Source organism: Cynoglossus semilaevis, chromosome 10 (assembly GCF_000523025.1).
Source record: "Cynoglossus semilaevis isolate Cse_v1.0 chromosome 10, Cse_v1.0, whole genome shotgun sequence".
Lineage (NCBI taxonomy): Eukaryota > Metazoa > Chordata > Actinopteri > Pleuronectiformes > Cynoglossidae > Cynoglossus > Cynoglossus semilaevis.
In genome coordinates this window covers 1,436,570-1,451,690 of record NC_024316.1, presented here as the reverse complement: position 1 = coordinate 1,451,690, position 15,121 = coordinate 1,436,570, and the positions used below count along the sequence as shown (strand labels likewise).

The following is a 15,121-nucleotide window of genomic DNA, read 5'->3' as shown; positions in this document are numbered from 1 at the left end:
GTTCCTCGCCACACTTTTTTGCCAGTGGCCGCGCCTGCTTCAAAGGAAATAAATCGTTTTGATAATAAGTACAAGTTCACAGTACAATCACAAAAATATTTAAATCGTATTTTACCACAAATTTTCCGTTTCTTTTATACCCATGTTATTATACTTTACTTTTCCAACACAATCATGTATTACACTTATTATACTTTACTTTTCCAACACAATAATGTATTACACAGTGCCTTTTGATGTCAAATAATTAACTGGAAAGATAATGCAAACCAAGTACTGATATATTATAACAAAAAAAGACAGAACTTATTATTTAAATCTCTAAATTTAACTATCACCCTATTTGCTATAGTCATATAATCCTTTACGATAAATTGTAATTAAAAAAACATATCAGTGAAGTAAGAAGGCAGGTAAACACAGAGCCTTTCAATTATTTTATATGGAAATAATGATTTATTTAAATGTATTATTATTAAGATTTATGGAAGTCTATTTACACCACTTGGGGAAAAAAGTTCTTAAGTCAAATGAATGAGATACTAACTCATAAAAATTAGATAGTTTCCCATATATGTGGCCCATCAGGTCGGACAAATAAACGTTTGAATAGGTCAAGACATTACTGTTAAAAAAACCCATTAAAAATGGGTTGTATTTTGTATGTCACAAGCTATTCCAAAATCACACAGCATAGTTTGATTTGTAGATATATATTTACCGTGATTTTCACTCTTGTCAAAATTGAAAATGCTTCAGTCCTGTAAAAAAAAAAAATCAATTAATTGAAGCCATAAACAAATAACCAATCACAGACATTTAGGGGAGGGTCTTCGTGTGTTTCCGGATGTAGTACGTAGGTTTCCCTCAGCCAACCATCGTATTGACCAATAAGCTCTTGGCCAATCAGATGTGGGCTGGCTGTAGCAGTTACACGGCGGAAAACACTGTTGGCGGGATCACGTAGAAAGGAAACTGGTGTCATGGACGTGGATATGGCGGAGGCTGAGAGTACTCAGAAGCCACTACGGAGTGGAGTGAAGGAGAGCGCAGAAGTCTCGGATGCTCCGTCTACGAGCTCGGGAGGTTCTGCATCCTACGAAGTTCCGTGGGTGGAGAAATACCGGCCCCTGAAACTGGACGAGATCGTGGGCAACGAGGAGACTGTGCGCCGCTTGGAGGTTTTCTCCAGAGAGGGAAACGTGCCAAACATCATTATTGCAGGTATTTGTGTGTTTTTGATTTGTTTCAAACGAAAACCGCAAAAATATCAAAACCTAAATTTTGTTTGTTTGTGAAGAGTGCACTCATTGGTCATGTGAACGTTAATACAGGTCCTCCAGGCACAGGAAAAACCACCAGCATTCTGTGTTTAGCTCGAGCATTGTTGGGAGCGTCTATGAAGGAGGCTGTACTGGAGCTGAATGCTTCCAACGACAGGTAAAGCATATTAGCAATACAAAAAACAGATGTTTAGGAAGTTTTTTTAACTTTCTTATAAACACTAAACATCATGTACTTGCTAATATTAGGGTTTTCAGAACCTTTACAGAACATGAGGAATGTTTTATTTTTTATGCTAATATTAGGGTTTTCAGAACCTTTCCTAATGAGGAATGTTTTATTTTTTGTCAAGCATGCTAGTCTACGTATTTCTTTGTTGACGTCCCTGTTTGATTTAAATGATGACACAGTAACATTAATGAGAAACAACTAGAATGTCAGCTCTCTTTTCTGAATAAATTGTCCTTCACACACCAATTACAACAATTTTCCAACAGTTAGGTGAAATCTATGTCCTGTCCGCAGGGGTATAGATGTGGTGAGGAACAAAATCAAGATGTTTGCACAACAGAAAGTCACGTTGCCCAAAGGACGACATAAAATCATCATCCTGGATGAGGCTGACAGGTAGGATGATGGCTCTCTAAACATGGCGATTAATTGACTTTGTGATTTATTATCACTGTTACCAATTCTTCAAAACCAGCTGCAAGTTATACATCTTTATTATTTTGCTAGCAGACCGTAGTGGATTAGACGACCCTATTCGAATTCCTGGTGACTGCGCACGGGGTCCTGAGCCCACGGTTGAAAAGCACTGCCATAGCATCTTTGTTTTCTTACCTTGACAGTATGACCGATGGTGCTCAGCAGGCGCTGAGGAGGATCATGGAGATCTACTCGAAGACGACTCGTTTTGCTCTTGCATGCAACGCCTCTGACAAAATCATCGAGCCAATACAGTCTCGCTGCGCTGTGCTGCGTTACTCCAAACTGACGGACGGACAGATCCTGGCACGGCTGCAGGATGTGGTGGAAAGGGAGCGTTTGTCCGTGTCCGATGATGGCCTGGAGGCAGTCATTTTCACTGCACAGGGAGACATGAGACAGGTAAAGGGGGTGGAGTTGAAAATGCGGAGCTAACCTAGAACTCACAGAACATCATCGTCTTTTTCCCCTTCTTTTCAGGCGTTGAACAACTTACAGTCCACGCACGCCGGCTTTGGTTACATCAGTAGTGAAAACGTGTTCAAGGTGTGTGATGAGCCTCACCCGCTGATGGTTAAAAGCATGCTGGGACACTGCGTGGAGGGAAACATCGACCAGGCGTATAAAGTGGTGGAGCAGCTGTGGGCACTGGGCTATTCTCCTGAGGACATCATCGGAAACATCTTCAGGGTCTGTAAGACCTACAACATGGCGGAGTATCTCAAACTGGAATTCATAAAGGTGAAAATTAGCTCTGCTCACTTTCAGTACTGCAAAGGCTGGTTTACAATGAAATGTGGGTTGTACATGGAGGATGAGTGACAGGAAAAACATACAAGTCACATTTATATTTGAATTATTAATTTCACAAGAATCCGAAGAAGAACAAATCTGGACTGTACGCAGCAGGACCAACCAAACAACTAAAAAAAAAACAGTGTAAAATGACATCAACGTAAATCTGTTTCAAATCAAACTTCCAACGCCGTATAGTTCATGATAAACTGCTTGTCTCTTACCACAGGAGATCGGCTACACTCATATGCGAGTGGCCGAAGGAGTCAACTCTCTGCTGCAGATGGCTGGACTGGTGGCTCGGCTTTGCAACAAGACGTTGGCGCCCCCTGCCAGCTGAGGCTTTACCTGCTATTGTAGGTACTTTACGATGGTCCTCCTGGTAACTGATGCTCCGTACTCCACTCTTCGAGATGACAGACTAGATTTATCTGTTGCACTTGTTTCACATCAGAGACTCGGTGTCTCCCTCTAGAGGCACAATTGTGTAAAGCAAAACAAAATCCGCAACTCCTGTTTTGATAGTCCCAAGTGGAATCTTTGATGTAAATGTTCAAGAATATACAGCTTTGAAATAAAAGTACTTTGAGAAAGAATATAAAGACAAAACCCATCTGTATATAATTACCTAGTTTTCCTTTGTGTTCAGCATTTTTTACACCAATTAAACAGGTGGAAGTTACACGTTTTAATATGCCACTGAGCAGAGAAATAGAGATAAAGACATCAAATTAAATCCTGAAATGGGAAAGAAAGTGAGGCAGAATTTTACTCACAAAAAAGTAAAAAAAACTATGTGAAACTATGTGTATTTCTATGGGAAAGATGAACGAGATTATCTAAAGCAGTTATGCATGACAAAATGGAGATAGGCTAGAAACCATTTGTGGCGTAGAAAACAGCAAAATCGAGATGAGAAAACGTGTTTCTTCATCGATAAACTTTAATTCATTTCAAACCATTAACAGTAAAAGTTGTAGAACAAACAAAACACTTAAATACAAACCTGCAGAAAGTCCAGTGAACAAAGATAAAACTGTACCAGTTGTTACATTCACTTCATCACAATCAAATATATAACTATGGTTTTTCATCATTAGTTATAAATATATTTGTCAACAAGGCCACAACCAAAAAAAAAAAAAATCTAACTAGCATTTATACTTCCTGCTCTGGATGTATTTTTCCTGTCATCCAGTAGGGGATACCCTGACTGTTAGGCTACGTGGAAGCTGCACGCAGTGACATCGACTTCTTTCCGGACACTAAATAAGTGTGTCAGGTGACTTCAAATTGTTCACTTGTTTAAAAAAAAACCCAAAAAAACCCATATTCACTGATTCTACAAAACGCTAAAAGGTTTAAAGAAATGGATATGAAATGAAGAAGGAAAAGTGCTCTTTGGTCCACAGACCAGGAATAGACATTGAACAATCAGGAAACGAGGAGGACTAGTAAGTGATTGGAATTAGGTGACTCAGATGGTCAGGGAGCGACCTTAGCTTACAACCCTGGTCTAACATGACAAAGCAAAGCCAACGACAGTCACTGCATCACTGAACAGTTTTCATGCCACAACTGCACGATGAAAACAATCATGCTGCCGACAAGATTTTAGTCACTACAATCCTAACCAGAGAAGGGGAGATCAAAGGTGTAATGTTAAAGAAAAATAATGAATTAAACAAAATTTTTTGTTTTAATGTTAGAGTTGCAACTGCTTACCACAATCATTTTGATTCGAAATAACATCAATGTCAAAAAAAAAAAAAAAACTCAAATCAGGAACAAACTGAGGTGGAAACTGATCTGAGGGAAATAAATAAAAACAAACCTTCCTGACTGGATGTTACATCTACAGCGGTAGTACAGGAATCACATCAGCATTCGACAGAAACCAAAGCCCACAGTGACCGTCGTGGAGGCCGGCTCTGGAGAGAACGTTTACCACTAGAACGCTGGAGGAGATAGAGGGGAAAAAAACAAAACAAACACGGAGTGGCTTCCTATGCCGTCATCTCGGTGATGCTGAAGGGCGGCGGTGTCTGTTCACAGCTGATGAGGTTGTCGCCTTTGGGCTGCGTCTGGCTGGTGCCGCGTCTCTGGCTGCCGTCGGCCGACCCCACGCTGGAGGCCGAGTGTGTTCTGGAGCGGACGAGTCGCGTCATACCCACAGCGGGCACTAAAGGGCGGCAGAGAGGTGAAATGGAGACGACAGGTTAGAATGCAGCCTGCATTAGAATCGACAAGAGGCGAGTTTGAATCGTGGCCGATTCAAACCTGGGGATGATTCTGCGGCTGCACTCACACTGAGGAGTAAAATGAACATCAGTGTGACCGACGACATGCACTAACAAACACGTGCACTATAGAAATAATAGTCCAGGTCATTTGCATTTTCTTAAATGTTTAGAAGTAGGCAATTCTTGGACCATAGTAACTGATGTCATCTTGTTGATATCTCCATTCAGAGAACCTGACAATGTGGGGACCAACGTCTGCTCATTGAACTTAGAAATGACCTTCCTGTCTCCAGGTTCACATTAACAGGTTCTCGTATCTTAGATGGAATGTTAACAAGTTTTCAACCAGTCCAGCTACCTACTTCTAAAACACTAGAGTTGTTCTACAGGCAGCATTGCCCCTCCTTGCCCTCCGGCCCCTCAGGTGCTTCATCATTACTGACATGAGTTCTCAAACAGTAAGACAAAGGAATACCAAGGCAAAAAAAATATTCCCGATACCTGATTTGCTGATCGGATGTTAAAAGACAACATGAGAGACTGGAGGAGACAAGGACAAACGGAGGAGAAGAAAAGGAAGAAAGAAGAGGAGTAACATTTTAACAATACCACACACACACACACACACACACAGGCCGCACGCACGCACACACACACAAACACACAATGTGTTCCAAGAGTTTAAATCTGGACAACACCACACACTGGGACTTACACTTCAGGGTATCAGGGTGGTGCATGGACACACAGACACACAAAGAGACGTTTAAACAAGTAAAAAATAACAATACTGAAAACATCATTAGCTTTTTCATCTTCATCATCCGTCTCAACAGGCTAGAGTGGAATTCTCAGGCCAGAGCTACTCTCTGATTGATCACAATTATTCATGATTAATCAACATATTTTTATTTTCACAATTAAAATGTTTATTTCGACCTAGTTAAAAACAAAAAAAAGTCACTTTTTCTTAAACTTTTATATCCTATTTTTTCTGAACTGACAGAATCAGAATATTTAATTAAACAACCATGTGAAAAAAGAAAATCCTTAATAAACTGTAATACTGTAATGCAATACTGCAATGAGAGTATTAAGGAATGAATCTTTACTCACTGTAACCCATCCCCTGGACAAAATACTTGAAGGCTTCAGTGAGTTTTCCTGGCTGAAAAGGAATCATAAAAACAAATTTTATTGTACTGTTTATTGTTTTAAAATGATCATTTTAATCATATAATGTTGTTAAGTTAAGCACATCTTTCTATCTAGGGAAAAGGAAGCGGGGCCACTGTCGACAATAGTGCGAAAATCAATCAACGTGGCATTTTTTGCATTGGTGTTTCTGCCTATACAGCACATGGAGAACTGATTATTTCAAATGTATACTGTATTTTCTGTTTTGATCTCTCTCATTTACACAGATTTTTATTTTAACTTTTCGGGAACACCCCGATAAAGTGACTTAGCCTGATAAATAAAGCAAATCATTATACAAAGACCTCCAAGTTGCAGTGTGTGTGAGACCCACCTGCACCACCTGAGGAAGTCCTCCACAGTCTGCCATCTGACAAAGACAGAGACACCACAAACGAAGACATGTCAGATAGCACACCTCACCATTTTAAATTGATTTTTATTCACGTTTAATGCAAAAGCCCCGTCTCTTTTTGAAGAGTCAAAGATTAAGAAATAAAAAAAAAAATAATAAATATCCTACTAAAATATCTTAAATATTGGGAATTGGGCTGCATATATACAGTCGAGTTTCTACTTTGTTTATATTATTACTAAGTGTGTTTTCATCCAATAGATTTTCCATATGTTTAACCCCCATATAATTTCTCATCATAAAAAGTGTTATTGTTATCGTATGTAGTTGCTTACTAGGTATTTTAGTATTTCAGGTATTTCAGGTCGCATCAAAACTAATTTTAAGTGAAACCTCCTAAAAATTCCAGAATCTTAGGATACATTTAAATACATTTACAATTTAGTTTACAAAACTGAAAATAGTTTAACGTCTAAACAAAAAACATTTTAGTAAATGTTTTAATTCATTCTGGTCTTTTTTCCTCTACATGTGTCAAACTCAAGGCCAAGTCATTATGTGTTTAATTGACTTAAACACATAGTATAAAAGTAAAAAATATATAATATAGAATACAGTCAATGCTGCTGAGTTTCTTAACTTGACAATTTTTTTTATTACACAGAGCAATGTACAATATTTTTAATATTTTTTAAGTGACAATGCTCTACAATAACCATTTTTTTCCAAATTTCCTTGCTCCCTTTTTTTGTTACCTGTTATTTCTAATGCTTCTTAAACACTAAAAGTATTTTTTTTTCTTTATTATGATTCACTCTAATACAAACACTTCTGATTGTCAGAGTAAGACAAACAGAAATCTAAAACACGTTGTTGTGTAAAGTATGAAAGTACAGACACAGCCTCGTAACACTAACCTTCAACAGGGTGGTTTTGGTCGGGTTCAGTCTGGAGTTACACTCCACCTACAAAACAACACACGCATTTTGCGCTTAAACCGTCGTAGTCATTTTATTTAAATGCGAGAAGATAACGGTCAACGGTCGAAACTCTTACCACAGCATCAACAGCAGGTGATGTGTCTCCAACCACCAGCAGAGCAGGACATCTGTGACACAAATGTAAGATGGAGGTCAAACAGGTTTAGTAAAAGGTGTTTGATGGCTCTGAGGTCCAAATGAATAATTACTGAAGACAAACAAGTGAAAACTGCTATTCAAATAATTGGAAAATAATCTTTAAAATTAGGTTTTCTTAAATTAGGTTTTCAATAAGTAAATAACACAATGACATTACCAACACCTTGATGCTGTTGAAAGATCTCTCAATACCTGAGTGTGACGACAGTGTTTTCATTCAAACCAGGAACTGGACGCTCCATCTCTAACTCGGTGCGACTGAGGGGAGGAGAAAGAGTGATTTATACGTTAATGGAAATTAATTACTTAGAGTCAGAATCTGACATCTTAAAAAAAAAATCCTAATTTTTGATTTGCAGGTAACACTGATGCGAAAAATCTCTGAACCTTAAGTTTGTTATCACAATATGTTAACGGGAAAGTTGGGTCAACAGAAATGGGAGTGGGAATGCGAATTTATTGCTGATATATTAATATATTCCCAATTTAAATATTAGTCTTTTATAATCACTTTTCATATAATGCAAAAAAAATGTCAGTGATTTATTGTTAGTTCTAATCCACGTGATCAGCCACAGGGTGGCGTGGTTGTACCTGTCATAGCTGTTGTAGAACATGGCCAGATTTTCCTGAGGGATGTCCTGAGATACGTGGAGTCTGTAAGTCTGGATCAGCTCCTTATTCTCTGCCAACTCATCCTAAAAAGAAAAAAAGCAAGAAAAACAAGGCAGGCGTGAAGAGAGAGACAAGAGCTTAGATTGTACCAACAGTATGTGGTGCGTGTGTGTGTGTGTTTGAGTGACTCACTGTGCTGAAGTGATGTCCCATAATGATGTCCACCAGGTTGCTGGTCCATCCACTCAGCTGTCACAAACAAAGAAAACGCAACACTTCTGAGACATGTGGCTGAAAGTGTCTTAAAACTACAAGAGAACAGAACAGGAAGTTTTCATTGACAGACGACATGTTTATGTGCATTACCTTGGACGCGGCCCAGTCCATCCATCCTTTGGCGCAGGGGTCGACGTTGATCAGAACTAACCCTTCAACCAGACTGGGCTCATTCAGCTGAAAAGAGGAGACATAATTAAAAAAATTAAAAAATAAATGAGCTAAAATGTTATGATTTGTTACCATTATTTCTGCACTCTACTATATTCTATTAAGAACAATGACTACAAAAGCTATAAAAATAAGCAACTTACAGCCAGTCTTGTGAGGACGTTAGCTCCAGCTCCAACACCGATCCCTATAACACTCTTCACTCTAATTCACACAGATACACAACCAGGGTAAATTGACCAGGCGAACCTAAACACCTTACATGTACTTCCCTGTTCCTGTTCATGCAGTTAGCACTGCCATTCAAAAACCAGCTGGTAATCAGGGCTGGGTATTGCCGGTTACAGCAATTGTACAATCATCAATATATATTGCAATAAATTTATACATATACATCGCAGTGTATATGTTAGTTAGAAAATACTAGTGTAATATGTAATATGGGGGTCTATTGCACTTTCCCTCTTTCCCAAAGACTGGGTCGTGAGAGGTTTTTTTCTGGGGTCGTCTTGCATCATGGTTTCCCAGGAGTTTACGAAAAATGTCTATTAACTTGGGTCGCGAAGGTTCGTGACTTTTAAAATTATACGGGTTCCCCAGAAAAAAAAAAGTTTGGGAAACACTGATCTAATCCACTATGACATGGAGAACACCTCGTGTTATGAGTTCTACACCCAATCCCTCTCTTGCGGTGGTCTCTGGCGCCATCATGTGGACGCTTAATCATTGCAAGAGGATTTTGTGAGATAATCTGTTTAGATTAGACAGGTGGGGTGCTAGTCTATTACAGTAAAGATTAGTAGTTTAAAAGTATGAAGACACTTTACTGCAGCTGTGTGAGGACAGATGGTAGCATCTCAGCCAGTTCATCCATGGTGGGATACTGATATCTGAGAACACACACAAAGTTCGCAGGTTTAAGTAGAGGTGAAGGTATTAAAATATTAAAGTTTAGACATTATTAACTGCCATCGGTCAAGCGTCTGTTTTTTTTTTTTTTTTTACCCAGTCGGAAACACAGCAGCATTTTCCTGTTGTCCCGGAGCGTCGACGTGAACGACAGAGAAATGCTGCGTCACTTCCTGCATGTCCTCGTAGTTAAACAGGCTGTTGAAGCAGGACTTATCTGGAGACACACGTACATTGGACACAAACGGACAAACCCGCTGAGGATATAATAAAAGCACGTGTGTATTGTTCTTTATTTAGGGCACGTTTGTGCGTTTGTTTCCTTACGATTCAGCCCAATGTCATGGAAGGTGAGGACTGTGGGCCGGTTGCTCTTGGCAACTCCCCTCATGGTTACGTGCAGAACACCGTGGGCTGTTTCAACATCATGTTCCTGAGAGAAGAAGAAAAGAAGAGCTCGACCATGAGAGCAGACAAGAGAGAAACATGTACCTAACATAAACATCAGCACACAATATTCTCCCGGTTTAAGGAACAAATAATTATTTTAAAAATTACTTAAATGTCTTGTGTATTTTAATAACAGTAGTTGTTGATCCACTGCCTCAAAATAAAAATACAATTGAGATTTATATGTTGATGCTAAACATACCTGACAGTCAAAGTCCTGGTAATTTCTACCACCCTGAAATATAAAAAAAAAGGAAAGTTACAGTAGTTAGTTATAGTTGTAATCAATTTGATTTTATTTCAGAATGTGATCTTCATTACACAGCTTTGACTGTGATCAAAAACTTAAAGATATACAAGGTTTAACAGGTGATTACATTCCAAAACATTGACCAGACCAAAGCAGACCCAGTTTTTAAGATGATTCAGCTGTCACCACGTTTACTCATAGGTGATGTTTCCTGTTGTGCTTTGTTGTCCGTTTCCCACAAAACAGGATCCTTGTTTACAAAATTGACATGTTTAAATGAAAATTGCCCACCCACGGTTTGGTTGTGTCAGAAAGAGCATCCAGTGTAAAAACAACCTCCTGAATCACTGACTGTACAGACCACTGCACGGACAATCACTGAGACACTGAACAAATTGTTGAAATGTTTACCAATGTGAGAACTCACCTGACTAGTCAGCAGTGGTTTGATCTCAGTCAGCTGGACATCGTGAAGCTCCTCCATGACAGGAACGCTGTCTGCGTATGAAAAATACTTTATGGATAAGTAAAGCAATGACTTTAAAGGACTTAACTTTTTCTGTAACTTCACGTCATGTACAAATACAAAAACACAACGCAGAGTCTCCGGGTGTTGGGAGGCACGCCTTATAGTCCGAAAAATTCGGGAAGTAACAATATTTAATTAACAATTATTAGTTGGATTTTTATCAATAGACCTGTAAAAAAAACTAGCATTGGGACTTCCAGTAGAGCGGCGAAATAGATGGCAGCGTAGATAGAAGCTCCGGCTAGACTATCATAATTAATAGCCCCGAATGACGACAAACCAAATTACAAACTGACTCACACTAGGAATGAGAAGAGGCAGAAAACACAGCAAAGTGAGCCTAAACTCATAATGGAAACGAACTCGGATGCTGAAGATGGCGGAGGGACAAGAGCCGCAGAGCAGACGCCATCATTACATACATATTTAGCAAATATCACTAAAGAAATAGGCAAACTTAAAAAAGATATGAAACACGACCTCGTGGATTTCAACTCAACACTAACATCAGACAGGAATTTGCAAATTTCAAGGATTATGTTAATAAGAAACTACAAGCAATCAGTGACGAACTACAAGAACATAAGAAAAACTTTGACGATGCTCAGGCACGTATTGAAGATCTTGAGATGTTTAATATGGAAGGTAAGGAAGCCTTGTTGACAATGCTCAGAGAACAGAAGAAATTACAAGCAAAGGTAACTGACTTAGAGGGCAGGTCCTGTAAATATAAGGTGAGAATATTCGGGGTCTCGGAGGGCACGGAAGGGGACCAGGACCAGGCGAGATTCAGTAAATAATCAAAACACTCTATCAATAAACGGCAAACTTATAAACTGGTTCAAGCTGCAAAGATCCACCAGACAGGGCTGCTGTCTGTCACCAACACTTTTTGCGATCTTCTGCGAGCCCTTGGCTCGAGCATAAAATTCGGAGTTGGTTCGCTAATGACCCTAAATTTAAACACGGGACTATGGATAACTGGTTCCATCAATGGAGTAAAAATGGCATTACTGCAATAAGCACAATAACTGAGAGGGACAAAATTAAACATTTCTAAAGATTAAAAAGAGAATTTAGACTAGATGATTCGAACCACTTTAGATATCTGCAAGTACGGGATTACTTTGAAAATGATGTAAAACCAAAATAGAAAATACATGCTAAACTGTCCAGCGCAAAGACTAATATTTGGTAAAAAAATATTGATGGCGGCAACCAAGAAGGCTATCACTAGGAAATGGTGTAAAGAGGACTCTCCGCCCTCAAAGAACTGGTTGGACCCAATTGAAGAATTATTTGATATTTTGAAGACACTCATAGTGAGAATCCAGCTGGCCGACTTTGAAGTGAAATGATCATTTATAAAACCAATCACAATCACGGTTGAGATTTGAATACAAACAAATAAAACATCTTCACTACATCAAACCCAGCACAAACCTCAGACGACAACAACTACACCCTAAAGACACCACAGCATAAAGAAAGCAATGTTTACGAATTAGAGTATAGTGAGGACTGCTCTGAACTGCACATCGGTGCTTATCTACATGTCACGGCCAAAAGACACGTTTGTGACGTAGAAATGTAAACATTCTTGCTGGATAAGACAGATAGTTTGAAGAGCAGTGAAGAGAGACATTTATGTCAATCTAGAGAAACTAAGTAGAGGCAGCTTAAGACACCATATTTCAGCAACCTAAAATACTGTCCTGAGATCATTCCATAGAAAACTCTATCATCATGCAGCAAACAACATGAACAGACTTCAAGGGCAGCACAGCCAACCGTGTGACTCAACTAACCGTTCACGCCTTCACCCTGGTGATCACAACCTTCCTGCCATTGGGTTCAGTGTGTAGTCACCTTGTTTGTTTTGTTCTAATGATTCAATGTTTAGGTATTCAGCCATTTTAAGCATATACAGTAGATTTTTTTCCCAGCAGCCAGTTAATAAATGCTTCTTGGACGAGAGGGAAAACGTCTTCAAGAAATCAAGACAGTCCAGTTACTTTGTACCTAACTGCTTGGGAAAACTGACATTTTCCTGCTTGGTGTCCTCCCTGTGGTTTGGGTGGAGCCCACAAACACACAGCACGTCACCCTTTTCCACACAGAGCGGTGCCACCCAGACATCACTGCCTTCCAGTTCATTGCATATTTAGTGAAATCATAGCGAAAGGAGATGTTACCCAGTGTCACTACACTTAATAAAAAAAATGTAATGGGACAATCCCTGTAAGAATAACTGTATGATTTCCCTTTCATGTGATTTTAAATTGTGTACATCAATTTGTCTGTTTATCCACCACTGATTTCTTTTTCTTTTTTTTTCTTGCAAAACACCAGCAGTTCAGCTTCGACATCAACTCTAACTGGCCTCTTACATGACATGTGGCAGCGAGATCAAATGAAGATTACATTACATTTAGCATTAACATTTTCATCCAAAGCGACTTACAGTTTGAGGAACAATCAAGCAGTGCTGCTGATGATGATAATAATAGTTGGAGCTGCAGATGCTCAGTTGTTCTATGAGGAGCTGACATCCAAAGCCCCAGCCATCCACCCACCCACCCACACACACACACACACACACACACACATTAAAGACTTCTCTTTGTAGCTTTGAGAAGACAAGCTCTGACCCATGTAAGCTTAAACCTGTGTCAACACACACACACACTTGGGATATTATTGTCAGCAGTGACTTGGACCTAGAGTAACACTAGATTTGGTCAAAAGAACTGATGGAACTGAGAAAGGGTTAAAAATCACAGAGGATCCTCGAGGGTAACAAAAGCCAAACAGAGAAATCCACGAATAAACTGCTGCCTCTTAATTAATGAGTAGTGATGCTAATGTGAGCTCACTCTTAACAACGGTTGCTATGACTGAGCTCAGTCGAGTTCTACGTACACACATACGGGTCAAACACACCATCCACTTCAAACCGCGACATTGAGAACGTTCGTGCTTTCGTTTACTGTCGGAAACTTTTAGCAAAAAACCCTATAGCATCTTAGGTTAGCATTGTACATAAACGATATGCACACACACAAAAATAAACATGTTTGTTACACGGGGAAATGTCCCCAACACACACACACAGCACAGCACAGCTCACGCAACTGTAACACAACACCACTGCCGAATATACACTTTAGTTAGCTGAAGAAAATATATTGTAAACAAAGCTAACCCCGTTTTAAACACAGTTAACGATAGTTGGCCGTTACTTGGCTAGCCGTTTGCTAAGTCATTAGCTAACTCGCCGTCATATTTTCAGAGACTGAAGCAAACAGAACATTAGCAACTGTTAGCCACTTACCTTCAGAAGCAGCCGTTAGAAAGCGTAAAACTGACTTTGTCCACTACTTTAGTAAATATGGTGATGAGGGTATTTGTTCGTTTTATATTCCGTCGGCTGTTACAGGAGGTTAACAGAGGTTACTGTATGACCGCTGAGTTGGTCTCCACCAGGTTAGCAGTGGTAGAAACACGCTTACAATGACGTGAGGAGGCGTTGTCACGTCACGCATACGTCAACACGTAAATGTATATACCAATATTATATGAATATTAAGTAATTTTACTATTATCTTTTTTGTGAATAACTTAAACAGAACAGCACCAATGGCAATAAACAAATCAGCGCACTGAACGGGCACGGTTTCAACGATAAAAAAAACGGCTATTTTGAATGTAATTGACGTTACAGCCTTTTGACAAAGAACAATATTAGCGAAAACTACAGATGGTAACTTCTTTGCACATACAAAAACACATACAACTAATTTACTTTTCAGCTTTTCACCACATATAGTTAATTATACAGTTTTGAACTGTTTACATGTGAGACCTTAAAAGAAAAACAGATTTCAAACCTATAAATAGCTTATTTCAGTGTTTTCCAACCCTTTTTTGAGCCAAGGCACATGCTGTATATATCATTAGGGAAAAACCCTACGGCACACCACCAAAAAAAAAATCTCACAAAAAGTACACGTAATCTGAAATCAAACAATTTTCTAGTTAAAATCTAGTCTGTTAAGTTGAAGAAAATGCTGATATACTGGCAGGAATTGAAGAAAGACACTCACAAAGATCTACTTAAACAGCTCTGATTATCTAAGTATAAGTATCTAAGTATTCAATTGTCATTCATGTTTTAACAAGCAAAGAAAAATTATATAA

At 39.0% G+C, this 15,121-nt stretch overlaps 2 protein-coding genes across 9 annotated transcripts in view; one reads left to right on the top strand and one right to left on the bottom strand.

Moving 5' to 3' along the window:
• Positions 1–896: 896 nt before the first annotated feature.
• rfc2 (replication factor C (activator 1) 2) lies at positions 897–3,406 on the top strand. Its single transcript, XM_008317972.3, has 6 exons — positions 897–1,224; positions 1,335–1,440; positions 1,810–1,911; positions 2,136–2,394; positions 2,473–2,733; positions 3,017–3,406. Exons 1-6 carry the CDS (start codon positions 984–986, stop codon positions 3,125–3,127), a joined length of 1,080 nt encoding a protein of 359 aa, XP_008316194.1. The 5' UTR covers positions 897–983; the 3' UTR covers positions 3,128–3,406.
• Positions 3,407–3,712: 306 nt separating this feature from the next.
• The window catches only part of LOC103384445 (protein NDRG3-like), a 22,306-nt gene continuing 10,897 nt past the window's right edge, over positions 3,713–15,121 (bottom strand). For 6 of the 8 annotated variants that reach the window (XM_017035876.2, XM_017035873.2, XM_017035875.2 and 3 more), the window contains 15 exons: positions 10,820–10,890; positions 10,345–10,377; positions 10,020–10,125; positions 9,789–9,909; positions 9,611–9,673; positions 8,927–8,987; positions 8,703–8,789; positions 8,529–8,585; positions 8,316–8,419; positions 7,914–7,979; positions 7,639–7,690; positions 7,500–7,547; positions 6,562–6,597; positions 6,147–6,198; positions 3,713–4,969 (listed from right to left, as the gene is read on the bottom strand). In XM_017035876.2, coding sequence (XP_016891365.1) covers positions 4,794–4,969; positions 6,147–6,198; positions 6,562–6,597; positions 7,500–7,547; positions 7,639–7,690; positions 7,914–7,979; positions 8,316–8,419; positions 8,529–8,585; positions 8,703–8,789; positions 8,927–8,987; positions 9,611–9,673; positions 9,789–9,909; positions 10,020–10,125; positions 10,345–10,377; positions 10,820–10,890 — 1,133 coding nt within the window. In that variant the 3' untranslated portion in view covers positions 3,713–4,793. Of the gene's footprint in view, positions 4,970–6,146; positions 6,199–6,561; positions 6,598–7,499; positions 7,548–7,638; positions 7,691–7,913; positions 7,980–8,315; positions 8,420–8,528; positions 8,586–8,702; positions 8,790–8,926; positions 8,988–9,610; positions 9,674–9,788; positions 9,910–10,019; positions 10,126–10,344; positions 10,378–10,819; positions 10,891–13,385; positions 13,406–14,255; positions 14,473–15,121 lie in introns of those variants that run through there. The other 2 variants (XM_008317964.3, XM_008317966.3) reach the window with 2 other exon arrangements.

Coding starts and splice junctions, on each gene's coding strand:
- rfc2 (XM_008317972.3), top strand. CDS start 984: ATGGACGTGGATATGGCGGAGGCTGAGAGTACTCAGAAGCCACTACGG. Junction 1,225..1,334: donor GCCAAACATCATTATTGCAG/GTATTTGTGTGT, acceptor ACGTTAATACAG/GTCCTCCAGGCACAGGAAAA. Junction 2,734..3,016: donor TCAAACTGGAATTCATAAAG/GTGAAAATTAGC, acceptor CTCTTACCACAG/GAGATCGGCTACACTCATAT.